Source organism: Nelumbo nucifera, chromosome 5 (genome assembly GCF_055504915.1).
Source record: "Nelumbo nucifera cultivar China Antique chromosome 5, China Antique-T2T, whole genome shotgun sequence".
In the NCBI taxonomy this organism is placed as follows: domain Eukaryota; kingdom Viridiplantae; phylum Streptophyta; class Magnoliopsida; order Proteales; family Nelumbonaceae; genus Nelumbo; species Nelumbo nucifera.
Genome location: NC_142653.1, coordinates 649,541 through 672,904, shown reverse-complemented (window position 1 = coordinate 672,904; position 23,364 = coordinate 649,541). Strand labels below are relative to the sequence as shown.

The window sequence follows — 23,364 nt, the reverse complement described above, 5'->3', positions numbered from 1 at the left end:
TAAACCTAGCGCACAAGGTTGGAGCAAAGCACATGGTTATCTGCAGTGATTCCCAGCTCGTGGTCAACCAAGTTACAGACGAATATGAAGCGCGTGAGCTCACAATGATTGCGTATTTGGCAAAAGTGAAGGAGGCTCTGCTCAACTTCCAGTCACACTTCATCAAGCAAATCCTGTGGTCAGAGAACACTGAGGCCGACGCCCTGGCCCGATTAGCTAGCATGAGCCACAACGCCAGGAGAACCATGTACGTAGAGGACTTACCTCGGCCCAGCATTCTCGGTGGGGCAGAAGAGGTCGCTCCCGTCACTGAAGCAGAGCTGAGCTGGATCGACCCACTCGCGAGCTTCCTAGTAGACGGAACACTCCCCGCGGACCGCAACGCAGCCAAGAGGGTGCAGCACCGGGCAGCCAAATATGTCATGATAGACAAACGGTTGTACCGATGATCCTACACGCTCCCCTACCTGCGATGCTTGCGCCCAGCCGAAGCCGGGTTGGTACTCTGCGACACTTATGTAGGCTTGTGCGGCGGACACCTGGGGTCAGATCCCTCGCCCATAAAGCACTTCGACAAGGATACTACTGGCCAATGATGAAGACAGAGGCAATCGAGCTCGTCAAAAAATGCGACAAGTGTCAGAAGCATGCCAACATCCACCATCAGCCCGCTGCCGACCTCAAATACCTCACCAGCCCATGGCCCTTCGCCCAATGTGGCATCGACCTCCTGGGGCCATTCCCACCAGCGACAGGCGGGAGAAAATTCCTAGTGGTGGCAGTAGATTACTTCACAAAGTGGATAGAAGCTGAACCCCTGGCAATAGTTACAGCTCGAAACATACAGAACTTCTTTTGGAAGAACATTGTATGTCGCTTCGGGCTACCTCGGGTACTGATCTCCGACAACGACAAACAGTTCGAAGATATGAAGTTCCAAGAATGGTGCCAAAGTATGGGAATTAGTCAGAACTTCACGTCGGTCGCACACCCACGGGCAAATGGCCAAACAGAAGTAATGAACAGAGCCATCCTCCGCGGACAGAAAGCACGATTAGACCGAGCCAAAGGTTTGTGGGCAGACGAACTACTAAGTGTTCTATGGGCTCACCGAACCACGGAAAAAACCGCCACAGGAGAGACCCCCTTTAACCTCACCTACGTCACCGAGGCGGTGATCCCGGCAGAAATCAAAGTTCCTACGCTGCGACTAGAAGCGTACGACGAACAGACAAACGAGGGCGAGTTACACACCAACCTCGACCTACTGGACGAAGTGAGGGACCTCGCGCACATCTGAACTGCGGCCTACCAACAAAAGGTAGCTCGGTATTATAACGCGCGAGTAAAGAAGAGGAACTTCCGCGTTGGCGACCTGGTTCTCCATAAGGTCATGGTGCCCGAACCCGGTGTAGGGAAACTTGGACCAAACTGGGAAGGACCCTACAGAGTAAAGAAAGCACTCGGTGGGGGGGCATACGAGCTCGAAACCCTAGAAGGGAAACAAGTACCCCGAGCATGGAACGTCGTCAACTTAAGAAGATACTACCTATAAACCACCAAGGCAAGTACCCCGAAGCCTAGGTAGAAAACGAACTGAAGGACCGAAATGGTCAGTTCGGCAAAAAACGCAGTTCGAAAACAGGACAACCAGCACTTAAACAAAAAGCCATTTCATTTCAGATAAAGGTGTACATTCAAAAAAAATGCCATTTCTTGAGTACATTATCAGAAACCACTTAAACAAAAAGCCATTTTACAAGCCATGGGCTACTTCATCATTATCAGAAGTCACTTCGACAACACTCGAAGGACCTGCCTCCCCCTCGGAGTTCGGTTCGGCATCCGCAGCATTAGCCATCTCTTGAGTAATGCGCAAAGTGAATATGGCGCTGGTATCGAGCTCGGGGTACGTATTCCGGATCATCCACCGACTTAGCTTGAAACCCCTCCTGTAGGAGTCCACCATCAGATCATCGAAATCCGGCGAAGCAATATAATCACTGACAACTTTCTTCTTCGCGTCTTCGATGCCTTGAGAGAAGATCTGAGTCCTCTCCCTGATATCCTCCTGAAGATACTCGACCTGATGCTGCAGGTCCAGTTTCAATTCCGCCATATGCTTCACCACCACTCCCATGGCCTCGGCATCTCTCTGAGACCTCGCATGCCTAGACCGCGCGAGGCGAGCAGCCTCCTCGGCAGCACGAGTAGCCTCCTCGGCAGCTCGTGCCTGCCTTGAGCACCTCTCCACCTGGTTCGCTAAGGCATGAATAGAAGAGTTCACCTATCAAAGGGAAACGGGATCAAAGGAACGAATAGAAGAAAAAAGGCCGAATAACTCTAAAGAAGGGAACACTTACCACCATGGCATGAGTAACGACACGACAGGCCACTTGGTGCAGAGGGAGCTCGGTCCACGCCACGACTTCCTCGGGAAACATGGCCTCCTTACTCCGTTGAAGAGCGTGAACAGGCGACAGCACACTCCTAAAGTCCCCCGGGGCCTCCGAGCCCGACGACCCAGCTCGCGTATGGGCAGACTCGGAGTAAGCGGGAGCCCCTGTGTGTGTGGTTTCGGCATAAGGAGCCCCCGCCGGCTCCTGCATAGGAGGAACCATCTCGAGCTCCATAGGCTGATCCTCCGCCGGATAGTCCGGCACCTCGGGCTCCGCACCCTGGGGTGGTTCGGCGCGAACTCGTTTCGCCTCCCGTTTTCTCCTCTTCATGCCCTGGAACAAGTGCCCACCTCGGGTCCCTCGAGAGTCCATCTTACCTGCGAAAAGGAGTTCGGCATCAGTAAGACACGTAAAAGAAAAGCAAGACAGGATCGCTAGGGGAAGAACCTACCCGAACTCAGGCCAGCAGCAATAAGCTTGGCCTCCGTCAGATACCGTTGACACTCCAGCCCAAGCCGCGCCCATTGCCGGAGGCCCTTCGCCGTCTCCTTATCGAGTGTGACGCCGGAGTCGGGAGCGGCCATCCCCAGCGCACTTCGCACCCTGAAATAGTCCCGCTTCCACGCCGAGACCTTATTAGGGAGTCCGTGTAAGAGCTTGAAGCCTGGGCAAGGAGACAGGTAGTATGCCCGCCTACGCTCGGGAAGGGGACCCGCTTGCTTTTTCAGCATTAAAATAGAGGAGAAAATCTCCAGATCCAAAGGAAAGTTCTCGTCACAGAATAAGGAGATCGTCCCCACTAAATTTCTAATGGAGTTCGGGTGAAACTGGCTGACTGTCACACCGAAGTGGTTTAGAACCTCGACGAGAAGAGGATGAAAAGGCAGTCGCAGCCTCGCAACAAGCTGCTCCCGGAAAATCACGATCTCATCAGGACCGTGTTCCCAAGGGAAGCTACCCGTAGGGATGAAGTAGGCGTGCTCCCCGGGCAAGTTGTAGTAGTCTATGAGGGATTGAAGTCCCTCAGGCGTCATAGTCGAAGGGCCGAACTGATCTAAAACCCGGCCACGACGGGAGGTGGATGCCGACCTACCCGAGGCACCTCGGCCTGTAGGTTCAACCCCTTCCTCAGGACCTACATCGGGCTCACTTGAACTACCGGGGGACGCAAATTGGTTCGTAGAACCTACATCAGACCCGCTTGAACTGTCTGAACCCTCTGAACTAGACATCAGGGAATGGAACGGGATTCCAAGAGCACTCACCCGGGAAGAAGACTGAAGTAGACCACGAAAGCTCGAACAAGCAAGGAACCTGGGACGCGAGCTGAAGAGCCTGGACGCGAACTGAAACTTAGGCGCGAGCTCAAGAGGTACAGTAGCAAGGACGCCCCCCCCGTGCTATTTATATCCACAGCGGCCGAAAAGCGACGACCCAGATCGAAGCCAATCCAACGGCCCACAGCCGCGCTAAACCGCACGTCTTCCGAAGCCGACCAGCGCACGTCTTTCTGAAACTGACAACGCGTCGCGCACGTCCTGTCAGAGGACGGGTGTCAGCACGCACCTTCTCGAAACTGACAGGGTGTTGGCGCACGTCTCCTCGCAATAAAAGCATCTGCAGCACAACTCCCGAACGACTACCATCACGTCTCCCAAACGCGCGCCCTTTTTTGAAAATCAAATTAAAGCGAGCGCCCTCAGTACGGACCAAAACCCTCCTGCTACCTTACGAACTCCCCGCGCCAAGACAGGACCCTTGTCGCAGGGAGTGGGGGGCAATTGATGAAGGGGAATTTGGCCCGACCTCGCAATCACCCGACACGTGGCAAAAGCAAGCAACTCGGGACAACAGAGCGCCCAAAACGAGCACCGAAAGTAACGGTCCAAGCTCACTACTGAGCCCGAACTCCACCAGACCGCTCTAATAGGAGCCCGAGCTCCCTACCAAGAGTCCGAGCTCCCTACTGGGAGTCCGAGCTCCCTATTAAGAACCCGAGCTCCCTACTGAGAACCCGAGCTCCCTGCAAGGAGCACGAACTATCTCGGGTCCCAAGCCTCACAAAGTTGTGACCCGAGCTGGCCCATGGCAGCTCGGAACACTCCCCAAACCGAACTCAAGACATCTCGCTCGCCACTCCAACACTTCGCTTCTGAAACACCAGGCTGACCAAACGTACCTGACACCAAGGACGTCCGTATCCAAGGGCGACGCACCTGACTGATTTGGGATCTGACGCCTGACAGCCGCACTTCAAACGGCCTCCTGCTACCGCCACTTGCCACCGTCGTTACTAGCCGCAGAGACGGCTCCGACAAAATGAGCAGTGGCGGTTCTATCCGGCCAGAGGAAATGACATCCGAACTGGTAGGAACTCAGAAATAATCATGCCCGATCTGACGGAAGCCTGGAAGTGAGTGCGCGAGGTGGTTATAAAAGGCTCCTACCCCCCCAAGAACGAGGTATGGTAACTTTGCGCTATCTGGTCTATCTTGCCTTTGAAAGACTCTAACTTGAGCTTTGGAGCCCTTACGCCGGGTTCTCCCCGGAGCTTCTTCTCTCCCTCCGTTTCAGGTCCCTGCCACTCGGTTCAGAGGCAAGATCGTTGACAGCTAAGATCGGCCGGATTGTGCATCATCAACAACCATCGTACAAAATCATATATAATGCATTATGCATGGCATGTCCTTTCAAACTATCATAACACGTACGGGGATATAACAGAAACTCTATCCTTAGAATTGTGATTCACTTATTTCACATTCAAAGTGAGTGAGCCCCAACTGAACTTCTATTTTTCATCATTGAAGATATTTGCATAACCTTCATCATCTAACCTGCTAGTGGAAATCAGATGTAGGTGGATATCAGGAATATGCCTAACATTTTTCAAAATTAATTTGCAACCAGTATTGCTATTTAGACAAATGTCTCCCATACCAACAATTTTGGATATACCAGCATTTCCCATACGAACATGTCCAAGATCACCTGTAGTGTAAGTTGTGAATAATTCACCACGGGGAATAACATGAAAAGAAGCACCCGAATCTATGACCCAATCACTGTTTGGGCGTGCAAAGTTGACATAATTATCATCACAAACAATAAAAACATCATCCTCGGCTGCAACAACTGTAGTATCTTTTTCTTCTTTCTTGCCTTCACCTTTCCCTTTGGTTTGTTTTTTTTTTCCAGACTCTACATTCATTTTTGTAATGTCCCAGTTTATTACAGTGATGACAAATGATATTTTTCTTGGACCTGGACCTTCATCTGGTTTTATCATATTTGTTACGGGGACCTCTGCTCTTACTTATTCCCTGTCTTTCTTTCTTTTCTGTTATAAGAGTTTGAGATTCTGAGTAAGTCCCTTGTTCTTTCCTCATAGACTCTTCATTCAACAAAGCATCTTTGACTGTGTCAATGGTTACTATACCATTAGGGGCTGAATTACTGACTGAAACCACAAAGGTTTCCCAACTGTCAGGCAAAGAACTAAGTAACAATAAAGCCTACACTTCATCATCCAGATTCAATTTCATAGTAGTCAATTGATTTATCAAAGCTTTCTTCACTCAAATGTTCAAACATATTAGTCCCATCTTTATATCTCAAGTGTGCTAATTTTCTAATCAAGGCAGCCTTGTTTAAATCTGTTTTCCTTTCATACATAGACTCTAATTTTTTCAATAAAACATCAGCCCTAGTTTTTTGTGCAACATGGTGAAAAATACTGTGGTCGATCCACTGTCGGATTTGGCCTATAGATTTTCTATGCATGATTCCCCATTCATCACTTGACTTGTCACTTGGCTTTACTTCATCACCTCTTATGGGTAGGTACAAATCATTGCAATAAAGAATGTCCTCCATTATGGGTTTCCAAATGGCATAATTCGATGAAGTCAATTTTATCATAACACCCGAGGATTCCTCCATTTGTATCAACACAAACAATTAATTTCAGCCAATCTGGCTCTGATACCACTATTGGGCAAGTTACACTATAGTAGCATAAATGAATGTAAAATCAATCACAGGACAGTAAGAACCTTTCCCCCAAATTTGTATATCAAAATGGGTTTGCCAACAACAATAATAACAAGTAAACAATTCAGCCAAGTAACAGAAAAACAAATAACAATCACCACACAATAACATACCAGAATTTTTACGTGAAAAACCAAAAAATCGGGAAAAAACCACGGGACCTATGGTCCGTAAAAGTCTTCCATTAATTCAAAAATTAATGGGTACAATAGTCTTCTCTAATTGCAACTAGAGGCTTACAAACATCAAGGAAATAATCCTTGGCTCACAAGAACAGCATTAACATCACCAAATGCAAGGTGGATACAACACAAACATAAGTTCAGATCTCACCAAGTTGCTATAAATTTGAACTGAAAAATAGAGAAAATGAAGAAGAATCACCAAATTTGAATTGGAATGAGATTCTTAACTCCAACACTTAATATCATCAATAACAGACTTGAAAGGCACCTCCGAAATTGATCTTGAATGAAACAAGAGCTAGCTTTTTCTTCTTCTTCACAAAACTCAAAGAACCAGAAAAACCTATTTGTTTTGTATTTTTTTTTTCTTCCTTCTTCTCTATTCGGTCGTTACGAATTTGATGCCAAATTCAAAACTGAAAGGTGGAAACTTTTCAAACACACCTAGAAAATATTTTCATGATTTACGTACACTTATCTTTTAAACATACAATAGTTTAAAAATAAACATTTTTTGCGCTGATATATCTGACCGTTTTTAATTTACATTGGTATAATTTTGTATTTATACCGAATCCAAACGCAGCCTGAATGAATATTTTAGGACCATTCAGGAATTTTCAACATGAATTCTAAATGACATCCAGAAACGTACAATTGAATTGAATGTAATAAATCCAAATTCAACATGTTTGAATGATGGCTCTTCATAAATCATTATGAGTTTGCAAATCTGCTTTTACTTGCGTCCAGGAGAAGCGACCCTCCTTTCATGGGGTTTTGAGTACTGTCCCGTGTTACGGGACCAGGCGATTTTTATTTAGGGATTGTTGGACTGCGAATGCCTATAAATTTAGTATTCAATCCACCAAGGAAAATTCCTAATTCCACGGATTGAATCATAAAAATCCCTTTAATTTATTGAATAAAAAAAAATCTCTAAAGTTTCTGATAATAATAAAAATATATTTTTTTAGTTTTATTTTAATAAATATCTCCTCTGAATTTTTTAAAAATTTGACAAAAACCTCTCTTTCATCATTGATCCAGACGAAAAACGTTTGGTTAATGCATTAGTTTTTTTTTTTTTTTCCCAAATACCCATTATTTAAAACTCGATTTCAAATTCGATAAAAAACTTTATTTAGAATATACAATTTTACAAAAAAAAAACTTATTTAGAATATACAATTTTACAAAAATAACCTTATTTAAAAACTCGACAAAAAACCTTATTTAAAACATACAATTTTACAAAAATAACCTTATTTAAAACTCGAAAAAAAAAACCTCCCTTAAATCTCTTTATTGTCTTTCAATCTCTCATCCCGAACTCCATCGATTCAAAGAAAACTCTGTTTGAAATTCCCCGGTCTGAAAAGGAAAGAAACCCTGAAGCTCCATCCTCCAGCTTCTCACAGTGGGACCCACGATGACCATACAAATTGCAAGAATGCTTGCCGTATAAAAACTTGCCTAGGCCTAGGCTTTCATCCGTTTCATGGGCTCCGACAGCTCATTATTATGTGGTTTATTTTTTCCTAAGCCTTTCGAGTTTTACCGCCCATGACCCAAAAAAAAAAGAAAGAAAATTAAGTAATCATACCAGCTTTTAAACTCTTATTCTTCTAGTAATCTTCCTACACAGTGTGTGTCTGCATGTGTTTTTGGTGAGTCAAAAGTTTTTAGTTTCTAAGTGTGTGGACAGAGGCAAGAGGCAGAGGCTCTCCGTGCTAGGCTAAGCTGTAGTAAGTAGTAATCAGTAAGTACCCAAGGGGCAAGGGCTAGGCTAAGCTATAAGGAAGGTGGATGTCACGTGCATCTTATCCTGCCCCCACCCTCCACCCTCCAGTCGCCGGTCGCCGGTCGGGCAGTCCCCAGTTCCCACATGCATAATAGTATAATAGGAGGATTCAGTTAATCCAATGAAATGTGTAACAAATATGTATGTATATATATATAGTTGATACAGAAAAAACCATGGAATCGGTCCCCACTCCCCAGGTGGCTGCATGCTATCAAAACAAGGGACCCACCGTGACATGTGCACCGGCTTTTTAGTTAATGATGTTGATAACCGTTTAGAATAAACCACGGCGGACGGACGGACAATGCAATAGTAGTCCCCTGTCGTTACTCAGTATACCGCGCAAGGCGCGAACCTTCGCACTCAAGCTGCCCTCCTCGCACCCGCACCTGCCTGCCTCACCGTCTTGTTGACTGGTTGGTTGGATGATCTTACCCGCAACTACTCTGCTTTTCCTTCCTCAATACAATGCTTCCTCACTCTCTCTCTCTCTCTCTCTCTTAATTTTCTTCCGAGATGAGATGATGAAAATACAGAGATGATAATAACACCGACGTGGTAGGGATTTCAATATCGGTTTCATGTAAATTTTGTCTCACCCATGACCCACTCTGAGTTTATAATTTTACTTTCATTCCTAGAGGCCCAGTTGCTTCAGCTCGTCCTAGAATATTATAGTATAATTTATCTTTATGGTGGACAATTTTTTATTCCTCTCTTTCGTTCTGTTCAGTCTGCAAATTACGTCTAGCTGGTACTTGATCGATGTAGATATCTATTTCTTCATTTTGAGTTCACACTTGAAGTTTTGCATCGGGTTTCTAGTTGCCTTGTTTTTTTATTATTCTTCTTAATGCAGAAATATAGAAAGACGGCAAAGAGACAAGGAAGAGAGCTTTTGTTTCTTCGAGTTTTGCTTTCCATATTCTGTTAAGACTGGTGAGTTTCTCTTTCTAAGCAAGTTTTAAGCAGATATCTTTTGCGGAATTCCTGTTTGATGTGCTGAAAACTTCATATTACTTCTTTGAATTCTTACATGAAAATAAACCTCACTGCCTTACTGGAAATGTTTTTTTTTTTTCTTAATTTTCTTCTGTGGTAAATCTTTGTACTAAGTTTCTGGTATGATCAATATTTTCCAATCCTTCTTCCGCAACAGTCTTAATATTTTTCTTTCAGGAACCTGTAATGGAAAAGGAAAAAAAGAAGATAAAGAAATAGAAAAGAAAATGTAAACCGTTCAACTTAAGGGTAGCCCCTGTTTCCATTTTTTAAATATAACCATTTTATTGTATTTTTTTTATTTTTTTATTTTTTTGGGACTATGTTAATGATGCGATTGCGTTTCTTCAGTCAAGATTGTAGGTAGGTCGAGGTTGTTTGGAAGTTCAATGCTCAGGGGAGCAAGGAATAGTGGAATACTGCTATAGTTCTTAACCTCGAGATTTGATTCTATCTCTAGTGGCAAACACCTTTTGTTTCACTGAGCATAAATCTCTCCTTCTCTCCTCCTAAAATTACCGGGTTTTCTCGAGTAAGTTGAGTGTCTTACTTAATTTCAATTCAAAATGCCTTCAAATTAGAGCAGTGCCTTGGTATCCCCTTCTCTTCTCCTAAACTCATCTCAGCCTTAATCCCAACTATTTGGAGTCCGCCAACTGCCATCCCTTTGTTCTTCTCTTGCATTTTCGAATGTGTGTTAACATAATGATAAAAAGCATATTTTGTGCAGAAAGCTTATATTGAAGTTTTTTAGTTTTCTCTCTGTATAGGAGGGGACGAGTACTTTAAAGAATCAAAATATGGAGCTCCTGGATCTTTTTGTTGTTGCAACAATACCAGTCCTCAAAGTTCTTATAGTGACTGGTGTAGGATCTTTTCTTGCAATAGATCGCATAGATATTTTGGGGGAAGATGCAAGGAAGCATTTAAATCGTGTAAGTTGTTTTTAGTTGCCTTCATCTTATACCTATAATTTGTCTTCATTGGTTTAAACTTAAAATGTTATGGAGAGGACAATAGCACTTTGTTATTTAGTGCTTGGGGAATTAATCCAGGCTTCTTGGATGTGTGGTTGCATGTTAGTCTGAGATTTTAGGTGTCACATGGGAAGACATTCACGTGCCATTATTTCCAGTTCTACTATGGAGTTCCTCTTCATTCCTTCTTTAAAACTAACAAGAAAATTTTTACTCACGAACAGGTTGTTTTCTTTGTGTTCAATCCAGCACTTGTGGCTATCAACCTAGCTAGAACAATAACATTTGAAAGCATGGTTATGTTGTGAGTATCTTTGATCCTGATTACTATTTGAGTTTGCACAAATTACAAAGTATTTTTATTCCTGATTACTACTTCAGTTCATACAAATTATATTGTATTGACTTGTAGTTGCTTTGCCATTTATTTTCTTGGTATTCTGAGTAAATTTTGGTTATATGTTTAGGTGGTTCATGCCATTCAATATTCTTCTCACATTTATCATTGGTTCAGCATTGGGATGGATGGTTATACAAATCACAAAGGCTCCTTCAAATTTAAGAGGCCTTATCCTGGGTTGTTGTTCTGCAGGTAATTTCTTGTATATTGCTTAGTATATCCTCATAATTTGTAAACAATATCATGTAGATTGGCTACAAATAATGTCTTCCCAACAGGTGAAAGTTTCTTTACCCTTGTACAATGTCTTTCATATGGATCAGTGAATTGTGTACGAATTGCATAAATGACATGTACTGCTGCACTACTGAAAAGGCACATAGTCCTGAAGCAAAGTCAATTGCATCATGTACCATCTCAATTCTCATGCATTTTTATTTGGGTTGATGTGGACAGGGAATTTGGGAAATATGCTTCTTATCATCATTCCAGCAGTCTGTAGAGAGAAAGGCAGTCCATTTGGAGCAAATGATGTTTGCTATAAATATGGCATGGCCTATTCTTCACTTTCTATGGCGGTAAAACTCTCTGAAATAGCTTGTCGAAATATATATATATATACTGATAATTGAATAGTAAAGCAAAGTGGATTAATGCATGATTTCTTGGAAACACATCACTTTCATTATGTGTTATATGTCAATGTTGATCAGGTGTGACTCGTTTATCTAGCTGGCCACTCTCACTCTTTTCTGTTCAAAATGTCTATTTCTTAAGTTAATATACTAATTTTGCTAAAAAGAATATACATATTCTGTTCAACTAGCGCACAAATACATCTTTTTCAGACATGGAAATTTTGAGAGGTCCAATTTGATAACATGTAAAATGAGTTTATAAAGTTTAAAAGGCATGTCTCATACTCAGGACATATCGACATAGTAACAATTATTTGGAGAAATGACACTAACAGTTAAGAATCAAAATCAATAAAATATAGGTAATATGATGCCTTACTGCTAGAATAATGTGCAAGATGTTTTTCCGGTTTTAGTAATTATTACATCTTCCTAACTTCTCTTATTTAGTTTTACTAACCAAACAAAAGTTTAGGTGTCTACCATTTAGTTTTTCCTCACTGATTACTTTGTTGACTAGTTTTCTCATATTTGGTAATGCTTGTGGTGTTTATTGATGGAAAAACTTTAAATCTTTCCTTACATCTTAATGCTCATAATAAAACAAGTATACCATTTATATATAAAATCCTGTTTTCCGATGTATGGGCAATTGTTGAACTATTGAACCAGACATTTTGTACCCACTGAAGTGTTTCTCTTCAACACTCTAAATGTGCCATATTGTGCTTGAACATGGGAAACTGACCTTAGAGTGTCTTTTGCTCCTGATTGTTTTTCCTCAGATAGGGGCTGTTTACTTATGGTCTTATGTCTTCAATATTGTGCGGATATATTCAAGGAGCTCAAGAGGTGTTGAAGTAAATGAATCCATAATTACTTCAGAGTTCCCTCAAGAATCCTCAAAGATTCCCGTGGGAAGTTCCACAGAAGCACTACTTCCTTCAAAAGACTATTTGATCTCTGACAACTATGAAGATCAATTTTCCCTGCACTTCACCACATATGAAAGAAACACAGAGGTTGTTCCATGCATTACTTTTATATCTTCTGTCCTTTGGTATCTTACATCTTCTTGAAATTTGTTCCTATGTTGTGAAATGTTGATCATTGTTCTGCTTCACTAAATAGAGGAATACTTGACTCTGAACATGAGAATAGGTAGAAGAAAAGATATTTGAAGTATGAACAGAAATTAGAACATAGATTAGAATAAGGAGTATAGTACCACAAAAAGCTCTGAAACTAAACTTTCCATTCCATTGTGATCAATTTACTTACATTCAATTACAACTGTGGCGCTTTCACATGTGAATAATAGGACAAGTGAGCCCTTAAAGCAGATGTTTGCTTATATGTTACTATATTAGGGGAACACACCTTACTATTTTTAAGGTGAAGCACCAGTTGTATTTCCCATATTCTACTCCTTTTTGAAACTTGAGAATGTGATTGGAATTACACTTTTGAAGGTTAGTTGAAATTGTAAAGCCCACCCATGTCCAAACTCAATTACCTTGATGCCTCATGTGCCTCTCTCTTCCCCACTCCTACCCACTTTAGGAACATGGGAATTTGGGCCTGATATGCTCTTCTTGCCATCTTCTATTCTTGAGGCAAATGTGGCTAAGATAAAGGAACTTTTTTAAATAATTAGAACTATCACTAGGGTATGCCTACTTGCTCACCCAAGCTTTTTCTGTGTTTTCTGTATCTGCATCATAACTTCCATGGATTATTAAATGCATACTGTAGGGACTAACTGCAATATTTTATTTGTATTAATTTGCAAGCTTTCTATAATATGTTCACAACTTGATGTTTCCTTTCTGCTCTCAATTGATAAGTAATTTGAGAGAGTAAATATTTGACAATTTCCTAGGTTTCATGACAGGTGCCAATTTCTGTTAAGATTAAAAAACATTTAAAGAATCTTTGTGGAAAGATCAGCCTGAAGGCATTGTTCGCACCTTCAACTGCTGGAGCGGTATGCTTATTATTTTCTGAAACTCATTCTTTTTGTTTTTTGGTTAAACAGATTTTGATGTTAACCATGCAACAAAGGTGATGACATGTCTCATTACTTTGCCTTTAAAAAATATAGATTGCATATCTCACTTTTCTACACTAATTTTTAGATAACAGAGTATCCCTTGTTACATAGATTCTATGTTTAAAAGAATGTACTTTGTCTATCTTCTTCTACCACAAACATAGAAACAGGGAGGAGGAGGAAGATACACATAACTTACTAAAGAAGTAGATATTATTGTTCAAAAACAGTCTCAATCAGGTCATTGTACCTGCAGTTGTATCCCTTTTTCCTGGGTGCCAGTTATAAGTAGAATTAGAAGAAACTGCAAAAGGATTGGAAATGGGTCTATTGGTCAAATGGCCATGATCATCTGATCTCTTTATCAATTGAGGGTGATTCACCTAATACAATAAACTGGTTAAGGCAGAGGACTGGAGGTCCTTGGAGGCTTGCTCATCTGTTGATTGAAGCCGGAGATATTCTAAATACCCTGAATGTGAAGCTGGTTTGGATTCCTAGGGAATTAAACACTGTAGCTGACAGCTTAGCCAAATCTGGAGCCCATAGAGCTAATATGTTCTCTGATGTTTTTCTGCCTGTGTAATTCTGTTCCTGCCTTCCAAGGCCTTGTACTCTGTTAACTTATCTCAGTTAACTCTTAATAAAATCTGTTAACCTTTCTCAAAATGATCATCTGATCTGAGTGGCTCTCTCTATGATGTGCTCTAAGAGTAACTATCAAATAGTGGGGTCCTATCAATGTTTAAAAACTGGGTCATCCAAGTCATTGAACCATGAGAAACATTCCAGGTCTTTTTTTCTTTTTTAAACGATTTTAACCATTTTCTATTTTCATGAACCACCAGGCATCCTGTTTGACTTCAATTCTGGTTAAGAAGAAAAGGGTCTGGATCCACTGAATTGTGATTTTCAACTACTTTGGAGTATACCAATGTACCGCATAAATCATGTGGTCTAGCTCAGCTAGACCATAAAACAACATGATGGGAACAGACACTGATAAATGGTTGTACCCCAGTGCTGCAAGACACTAAATCTTAGATAATATTTGAAAGAAATGTTATTGTGGATAGGACTATAATTGGATTGGATCCAGCTACATCCACATCCTATATGATTATCAAATCTGTGGATCCGAAATCCAATATGTCGAAATCATACCAGATTTAATCTTCACTAATCATATTGTTCTTAATATGGAAAAAATAGAAAGTTTTAAAAAACCAAGTACTTTTAAATTATAATGTATAATAAGTGTGTATAAATATAAACTATTAAATTTATTAGTCTTAAGCTCTATATAATTGTGTATAATATCTATATACACAACTATACTACATAGATATATAATAATTTTTAATTGAACTTGGATTTTAATCGGATCGACTGGGGTTAAATCTGCATCCAATCCAGTTATTAACTGGATGCAAGTTGTAACATTCAAATCTGTGATAATAATTAGATCAGATGTTGAACCAGGTATCAGACTTTCAAAGCCCATTGACATCCCTACTTGTGGATGTATATTCCTTTTGTAATTTTTCAAGTAGATCTACAATTAAACTTCTAGAGTGAACCATCTACTCCCTGAGTTCCTGTACCCCTTTATATTTTTCACTTTGTATGTGGTTTCTTTCCATGTGTGCGACCTTCACTGGACTTTTGTTGTCCAACCTTGACTAATATTCACTAAAATTTAGGAGATACCTTTTAATGTAAACTAGTTTTTATATATATGGTAGGTTGTCGGGTTTGTTGTTGGAATTATCCCCCAAATTCGAAGGGCTATGATTGGTGAGACAGCACCTCTTCATGTAATTGGAGACTCTGCTTCTTTGCTGAGGTACAAGGATTACCATCACACTCTTTTATGTCCATGCAATGATTTGTTCTTGCTTTAGTATTTCATGTTTCAGCTCTAATATATTTATATTTCCAGACATTTATGACATAAGATCTACCCCCATGTTTCAGCTCTAATATAGCTTGGGCCTGGCCCAGGTTCCAGGCCTGGAACATAAGCCCCGGCCTGATTCTGCGCCTAAGGTTTTAATGTGTAAAATATTACATGTATATAACATTTTAAATTATATATCATATAATATGTGTATAAATTTTTTTTATCAATAACGGAATTTCATTAAATTAAAACAGAACAATTACAAGAGCAGGAGAGGTAAACTTTCTTAACTCTTCATATTATAAATTAGCTATTGCAACTGAGCCCAAAACATATGACTCCTTCCCACTCCTTGCTTTGCTAATACATCAGCAAACCCATTTGCAGTTCTTTTTACCCAATTAAACTTCACATCCATGTGTATAAAATTTATTTTATACATTATATAATATATTCCCATATTATAATATTATATAATATGTATTATAGGTGCCATATTATAATATTTATATATAATATAAAACATAGCATAAAATAACATATATATATATATATGGTGTGTGTGTGTGTGTGTGTGTGTATAAAATACATATGAATAACATATATACCCATGCCCTATCTTATACATGATAGATCTGTGTGAGCAACCCCCAAATGACTGTGCCCTAAACAGTGCTATAAAATTTATCAGACTTATGGATTTAGTCTTGCTAAAGGTGAACTTCATGGAAGCATCTCAAGGAACAACCTTGAAGTATCAAACCTCTAAGAATGATCTTCTCTTCCGTGTTCACACACAAAAGTTTTATGTTATGTCATGTAAATTCTTGACATTGAATGCTTGCTTACAGTTCTTTCTGTTCTCCACATGATTTACAGTGACGGAGCCATCCCAAGTGTCAGCCTGGTAATGGGAGCAAATCTTCTTAAGGGTAATTATTCTTTGATGTTCGTTGCTTTCATATATTCCTCATGTGACCTGTGTTAACTGGATGGTTGCTAGGTCAGACCAATTGCTAAGATGCCCCTGAGTGGGGCTAAAAAATAATTAAGAAATGAGTTAAATAGAATAGCAATTACACATATATACATGCTACTGTGATACTATCCTTCAGCTGTGTTTTCTTCACACTCCTCAAACTGATGTTGGTCACTATCAGTTTGCTAATGAGAGATTTATGATGTGAGAAAGTCACAGGTTTAGTAAAGGCATCTATAATCTTGAAATTTATAGTTATGTAAAGGGGAGAAATAATCCTAACATGATACTGATCATGCATGAAGTGGCAATCCACTTACAACGTGTTTGGTGCTCTCATCAAAGATTGGGTTGGAGGCAATCTTAATATTGCTAATTTTTTAGCATATAGCGGAGTTGAGAAAGTAAGTGTAATGTTCAGTTCAGGAAACAACCCTTTAAAGCAAACAATTTCATTCCAGGGATGAGGACATTGCTCTATATTCAGCTTGTAGGAAGATTAGACACCATAGGCTGCTTCCTGCACTTCCAAGAAATTAACGAAAGAAGATACACAATCCTGTGGGTAGTGTAATGTTCAGTTCAGGAAACAACCCTTTAAACCAAACAATTTCATTCCAGGGCTGAGGACATTGCTCTACATTCAGCTTGTAGGAAGATTAGACACCGTAGGATGCTTCTTACGCTTCCAAGAAATTAACAAAAGAAGATACACAAGCCTGTGGGGAGTGAAGTGCATCAGGGCAACTAACTCTATCAGTATCAACATAAGAGAATAGGCTTTTAAGATGAAAAGATGATGATAAAGGGAAAAATAACACTGGCTTGTAACTACATGAGGTCTGATTGATGTGAGGGAGACACAAACAGAGATGGAGTGTAGAATTGTAAGGTAGATGAGACTCAAAAAGATGAGATAGAATGTAGAATCTACCAAGAGCTCACCATCATCCTTAGATTCAGCTGCATAGGTGTGTGAGCAACTGAGCATGTTTCTCATTGGTAAAATTTTCCAATTTATGTAAAACTATGGCATACTTCCTCTGGTTCCCAAAAGACCCACAAGTAGTATAGTACACCTCCAAGAGGTCTTGAATCTTTCATTTTGAAAGAGATATTTTATTGTGACTGGCTATAAATGCTGAATTCCCTTAGTGTCATATCTTGTAATCAAGACACCATCGAAATATAGGAGAACATCAGAAGAAAAATCGTAGTACTAGAGCCTTTGACAGATGAATAAGGAGAAGTCGTATTTTTTTTTCGTGAACAACAAACTCTAGTAATGACCTATCTGAACAGCTCAAACCAAGCCTTACGAGCTTTTTCTAAGGGATTTCTTGAGTTTGTAGACCAGGGAATTGTCAATGAGGCTTCATGTAGACAGTCTTTTTTAAATGGCCGTGTACAAATACATAATCTTGTGCTCCAGTCAATCTTTGTACCAGTCTATCTTCCCATCTGACTACAATTTAACTGAGAATACCCATTCATTACCTATAAGAGGGATGGAACCATCTCCCAAGTATCATTGCTGATGAGGGTTTGAATTTTGATATACACAACTATTTCCGACACAATATTGTTGCAACCTGCTAATAAGCAGAAGACTAGAAGGTATATATGGAATCAAGTGTAGCAGCAATAACATTATGCACAGACAGAAACCCAAAATGGTCAAGCAGGTGAGAAACACAAGAAGTAGTAATAGATGACTCAGTGAGATCAGAAGTGGGAGAAAGAGGATCACTCAAAGGTGGTGGTATACCATCCTCTGTGGCAGAAAGAAAGCATCTTCAAATTGTTCTTGCATCCTCCTTTTTGACATACCTGAAGAGGTTTAATTTAAACAGCATACTCAAAGTGACATGATGTTGCTTTGTTTATTTCTCCCGTCTCTCTCAGGGCTGTTGGGAAATCCAATGCACTTGTTTAGGGGTTTCATGCACCAGTAAAAGAAAGATTGATCACAACTTCTTTGCTCCATAAACAGGCTTCGGGCTTATTGAAATTAGTGCTTTAAAGGCCCCTTTGATCTCATAACTTTGATATAAGAGAAAAAACCAAACTGATCTTAAGCTACACGTCGATCTCTAGGAGACAAAGATTTTGAAGAATGGTTAGGTATCAATCAACCATTGACCAGCACTTCAACTATTATATATGCATGTAAAGGCCTCACATAAATTAAGGAAAGAGCAAAAAAGAACATGTGCATGCTACTGTTACCACAACATATAATTATATGATACAAGAAGTTATCTTTCAGCTATGTTTTCTTCGTATTGATCTTATTCAGGTTTACAAAAGTCAGAAGTTCAGTTGTCTATCATATTTGGGATCATCATAGTTCGATATATTGCACTGCCTCTATTGGGAATTGTCATTGTCAAAGGAGCGATCCATTTTGGTTGGGTGCACTCAGATCCGTTATATCAGTTTATTCTTCTGCTTCAATTTGCACTTCCACCAGCAATGAACATAGGTAAGTGGTCTTTTCTTGTTTAAACTGCAAATATTTGGTACTTGTTATAAATGTTATCCTGGTCTGTTCTTTGCCTTCTGTTATAAATGCTATCCCGTGTCTGTTCTTTTCTTTAGCAACAATAAGTTTGGAGGTTTTCCATGCACCTTGGATGCTTCAATCACTTACTTAGCTTGAGTTTGGTGGGTCCCTTACTGCCATCCCAACACAGGTGACTCAAATGGAGGTATTCCAAAGTGAATACTTCTATCATTACTAAGTTTATGACTCCCAATGTTGAGATAATATAGAAGCCCTGCTACAATGAACCTAAGGATGCAAAAGATATATTGGCATGAGATCTTTTTGTCACCACTTCACATATTTATCAAGCTATAGCTACTAGGGGTACAACTTGGGTAGGTTGGATCAGGTTGAGCGTCAACCCAGGCCCAGCCTCAACCTAACCCAACCCTAAGATGCAAACTTTGGGCTTGGGCTGAGTTTATCAACCTAGGAACAACCCGAGCTTAACCCAACACAACTTGGGCTGAGTTCAGGCTTAGGATGGGTTTGGCTGGGCTTGGTTGGGCCTTTAAGAATTTACGAATATATTTTTGTACACCCATTTTTTATTGGGCTTTATAGCCCAATTTAGGAGTAGAATGGAGAAAATATGTATAACTTTCATCAACAAATCTACCTATACTTATGTACTCAATGCCTCAACCCAAGCCCAATCTGAGTTTAGGTCAGGCCCAAGCTTTTTGGCCCAACTTGAGCAAAAGCTCGGTTGGGCCCATGTTCAAGATGTCTCTGCATCCATCTTTTGATGATTCCCACCAAAAAAGGATTGTCCTTCCATGACTCCAATTGACTTCAGCTTATACTTAGATAACAAAAGCCCTAGGAAAGCATGGGAATATAAAGAGAGGGGTAATTTTGAAAAGTAGGTTAGTTGAAATATATACACTAAATGTGATAGATAAAAATAATCTGACACATAACAATGATAGTTGACCACGATTAAGTTGAATATCTCATATATATGGCGCACTAGGATAAATTGTTTATATTTGACAATTTTTTAGAACAAATTGACAGCAAGTACCATTGAACTAGTTAGGATTAAAGTGCTTTTCTTTCCTGGAAAGTAATTTCTAACTGGTTCAAAAAAAAATGCCGGAGTCAAATTTTTTATTTCATATGATTCAAGGTCATTTGGACTACTTGCATGCTGGTTACATTTATGAGATGCAGGACAGAGTATCCAGGTTTCATAAAAAATACTGGGTTTGGATTAATGCTTTTCAAAACCCAGAAGTATTATGGGCCATTCTGCCTTTTTGCTGTATCAGCTATTAATTTCAAATTAATTCATGCTCGAGTTGTCCCATAAAAATCAATATATGACCGTCCCCTAAATTAGGGGATGTTTGGTCCATGAGCCTTGAACGTTTTTTTATTCACTTTATTGCTTAAAGAGCTTTCTTTTGCCCTAGGAGTGGGCTTAAAGAGGTTTGTTTCTCTGCAAGAAAAAAATTGGTGGAAATGGAGATTTCTCTGCCCAGAGCCTTGAACGTTTTTTTATTCACTTTATTGCTTAAAGAGCTTTCTTTTGCCCTAGGAGTGGGCTTAAAGAGGTTTGTTTCTCTGCAAGAAAAAAATTGGTGGAAATGGAGATTTCTCTGCCCAGAGCCTTGAACGTTTTTTTATTCACTTTATTGCTTAAAGAGCTTTCTTTTGCCCTAGGAGTGGGCTTAAAGAGGTTTGTTTCTCTGCAAGAAAAAAATTGGTGGAAATGGAGATTTCTCTGCCCCCATCAAAACCCTGTTTATCCATTTTCTCTGATGACATGAATTTTTTTGTTAAATTTGCAGGAACGATGACTCAATTATTTGGGGAAGGTCAAAGTGAATGTTCTGTCATCATGCTATGGACTTATGCATTAGCTTCAATTTCCCTTACATTGTGGTCAACCTTATTCATGTGGCTCGTAGCCTGATTTTGTTTTCCAACTGTTATAATGGTCATTTTTTCATGGCTCGATATAGGGCCATGCGCTCTCAAATTGGTTGGGTCGAATGCCCAGAGTGTTGACTGCTATAATCCAACCACATTGAATGTCACAACAGTGGTAATATAGAAAAAGCATGGCTGGATAGAGCCGCCCAAGAGTGAGTGAATTGGTCTCTCTCTCTCTCTCTCTCTCAGATCGGGTGATAATTGCTGCTTGAATAGAACTTGCAAAACATGTCACAGAAAAGAACATTCATCTAAAGCGAAAAAAGGTACTTTCAGTTTTGTTGAATTGATTAACAAAACCAGGCCACTTGAATAGGTTGAAAACAATCATCAACCATTACACGCAATTTCGAACCTAACCAGATACGCTTGAGAAAAGCATGAAAAAAAAAAGAACCACGAGATAGACTATAAGTACGCTTTGTTCAGGTCATCAAAGTAGGGGTGCTCCAAAGCTTTCTTTGCCGAGATCCGCTTGGAAGGTTCGTACTGCAACATCTTCTGCAAAAAACATAAACATAGATGTAATCGTCATTTGATAATGAAAAATTTTGTCTACTCCGATTTATTCTTTGTTAGCCACTGTTTTCTTTGGAATTCAGCATCATAACTATGCTAGTAGCTTACCGATAGAAGATCTAGCCCATCAATATCCAGATTGGGAACAACTGATGACAGATTTTGGGGGCTCCATTGAGGATATTCGTGCCAGTTCATTAGTTTGCTCACTCCCGGCCACACTTCTTCATTCGGAGTGCCCAGTAGTCTGCAACATGAAACTTGTCAAGTGATTGAGCAGCAGCAAGATGACTTGTTAATGTTAGAATGAATATTCGAAACAGAGCTCAATGGACCTGAAAATATGAAGGAGCTGTTGCAGCTCGGAGTCTCCTGGAAAGAGTGCCTGATTTGTGACCAGTTCAGCTGGGTAAGATTTAGAAATACATTCGTTAGACAAAATGCTTACTTTGGAATCTCAGTAAAAGGCCACATATCATCATGAGCAAGACAATCGTACCAAATATACAGCCCACAGACCACATATCCACTGGAGTTGAGTAATGGGTAGCTCCCAGAAGCACTTCGGGAGCTCTGTACCAGAGTGTCAAGATCTGCAACAGCCATTGCATTGGTTTTTTTGTTAACTGAGAATTTTTTTTGGAATAAACATTGACAAGTAAAGATACGTGCCTCGTGAGTGTATTTCTTGACTGGTAGAGTAAATGCTCGAGCCAGTCCAAGGTCTGCTATTTTAAGCATCATTGTCTTTCGATCCATCAGAAGATTGTGTGGCTTCAGATCCCTAAAAAATACCAAGAGTAGGAGAATGTCATTAAGTTCATACATTATACGCAAGTGATAGGAGTAGAGGAGAAGGTTTACCGATGTAGCACTCCGTGGCCATGGCAAAAAGCAACGCCCTTGCACAGTTGGTACATGAGGCTCTGCATTGATTATCAAACATAAACGATTAGAAGTTCCTTCAACAATCAACTATTTAAAACAGTTGGAAATTCAAAGCTTGATAGTGTCATCACCTTCACGGTTTTAGCAGGAATGTGGTCTCCATTTTGCCTGAAACTCCGAATATACTTCTTGAGATCGGTGTCCATGTATTCAAAAACCAGATAAAGAATGGTCTTCCCCTCCTTGTTTTGCCCTTGTTTGACATCAAGCAATCTGTAGGATCGCAAGTGACCATTAATTAAAACCATCAAAAGAAGGAATGCATTTAAGGAAGATGATAATTGGAATTTTCGATTAAACAAAGAGTGGATATGAAACACGAAAACGATAGGAAAAATTAAACATAATGAGGCATGAACAGAACAGGAAAATGGGTAATAAAAAAAAATCGATTGAAAATAGCTTGAGGGAGAACAAGAAAGGAAAAGGGCCAGCAGACTGGTAAGGGGAAAAGAAAAGAAAGAATAAGAAAACAGAACGGGTTGCAACCCTAAGCAAATAAACCATTAACGAAGAAACAAAATCAACTAAAGAACAAAAAGAAAACCATGGAAGCCAAATAAGTTAATATGACAAAAAATGCGACCGCAAGAACATGATAGAAACCCAAACCCTAAAAGGTGAGACAGAGAAGAAAATAGAAATACCAGTCATCCATGTCCAATTGGAACCTATGATATTAGGAATCACCTTACGACATGTGGATCCCTGGATAACATTCTCAATAGGGAGACCTCTCGGAGGGTTGTAGGCGGGACTCCTTCGTCATCCTCGTGAAGACGGGTCTTCTTGAGGGCAACGATCTTTCCTGTAGCCTTCTCCCTTGCTCTGTAAACCTTCCCATAGGTTCCTTCTCCGACCTTTTCGAGCTTCTCGAATGCATCCATGGCAGATTTCTGGTTTTCTCTGAACCCTTGATCCATTCTTTGTATGTTTTTTTGTTTGATTCTCTCTCTCTCTCTCTCTCTCCCTGTCGCAGTGTGGTAAAAAATCTCAGAAGAACAATGATCTA

The 23,364-nt window shown here is 40.2% G+C and overlaps 2 protein-coding genes across 19 annotated transcripts; one reads left to right on the top strand and one right to left on the bottom strand.

Annotated features, from left to right (window-relative positions):
- The first annotated feature begins 8,784 nt into the window (after positions 1-8,784).
- On the top strand, positions 8,785-21,035 carry LOC104603832 (protein PIN-LIKES 3-like). Of its 18 annotated transcripts, none has more exons than XM_088887625.1 (14): positions 8,817-8,860; positions 9,304-9,383; positions 9,624-9,675; positions 9,798-9,978; positions 10,217-10,381; positions 10,648-10,727; positions 10,891-11,015; positions 11,280-11,401; positions 12,247-12,483; positions 13,356-13,448; positions 15,260-15,360; positions 16,297-16,349; positions 18,696-18,881; positions 20,741-21,035. In XM_088887625.1, exons 5-14 carry the CDS (start codon positions 10,247-10,249, stop codon positions 20,863-20,865), a joined length of 1,257 nt encoding a protein of 418 aa, XP_088743751.1. In that variant the 5' UTR covers positions 8,817-8,860; positions 9,304-9,383; positions 9,624-9,675; positions 9,798-9,978; positions 10,217-10,246; the 3' UTR covers positions 20,866-21,035. The 18 variants fall into 18 exon arrangements, with proteins under 18 accessions (XP_010266292.1, XP_010266297.1, XP_088743751.1 ...); XM_088887621.1 differs by lacking the exon at positions 8,817-8,860 and adding an exon at positions 8,864-9,002; XM_088887623.1 differs by lacking the exon at positions 8,817-8,860 and adding an exon at positions 8,902-9,027.
- A 102-nt stretch (positions 21,036-21,137) lies between these two features.
- Positions 21,138-23,364, bottom strand: LOC104603831 (cell division control protein 2 homolog D). The gene is made up of 8 exons (XM_010267989.3): positions 23,043-23,364; positions 22,424-22,565; positions 22,269-22,330; positions 22,077-22,188; positions 21,904-21,997; positions 21,740-21,809; positions 21,513-21,651; positions 21,138-21,386 (listed from the first exon to the last, which is right to left on the bottom strand). Exons 1-8 carry the CDS (start codon positions 23,273-23,275, stop codon positions 21,294-21,296), a joined length of 945 nt encoding a protein of 314 aa, XP_010266291.1. The 5' UTR covers positions 23,276-23,364; the 3' UTR covers positions 21,138-21,293.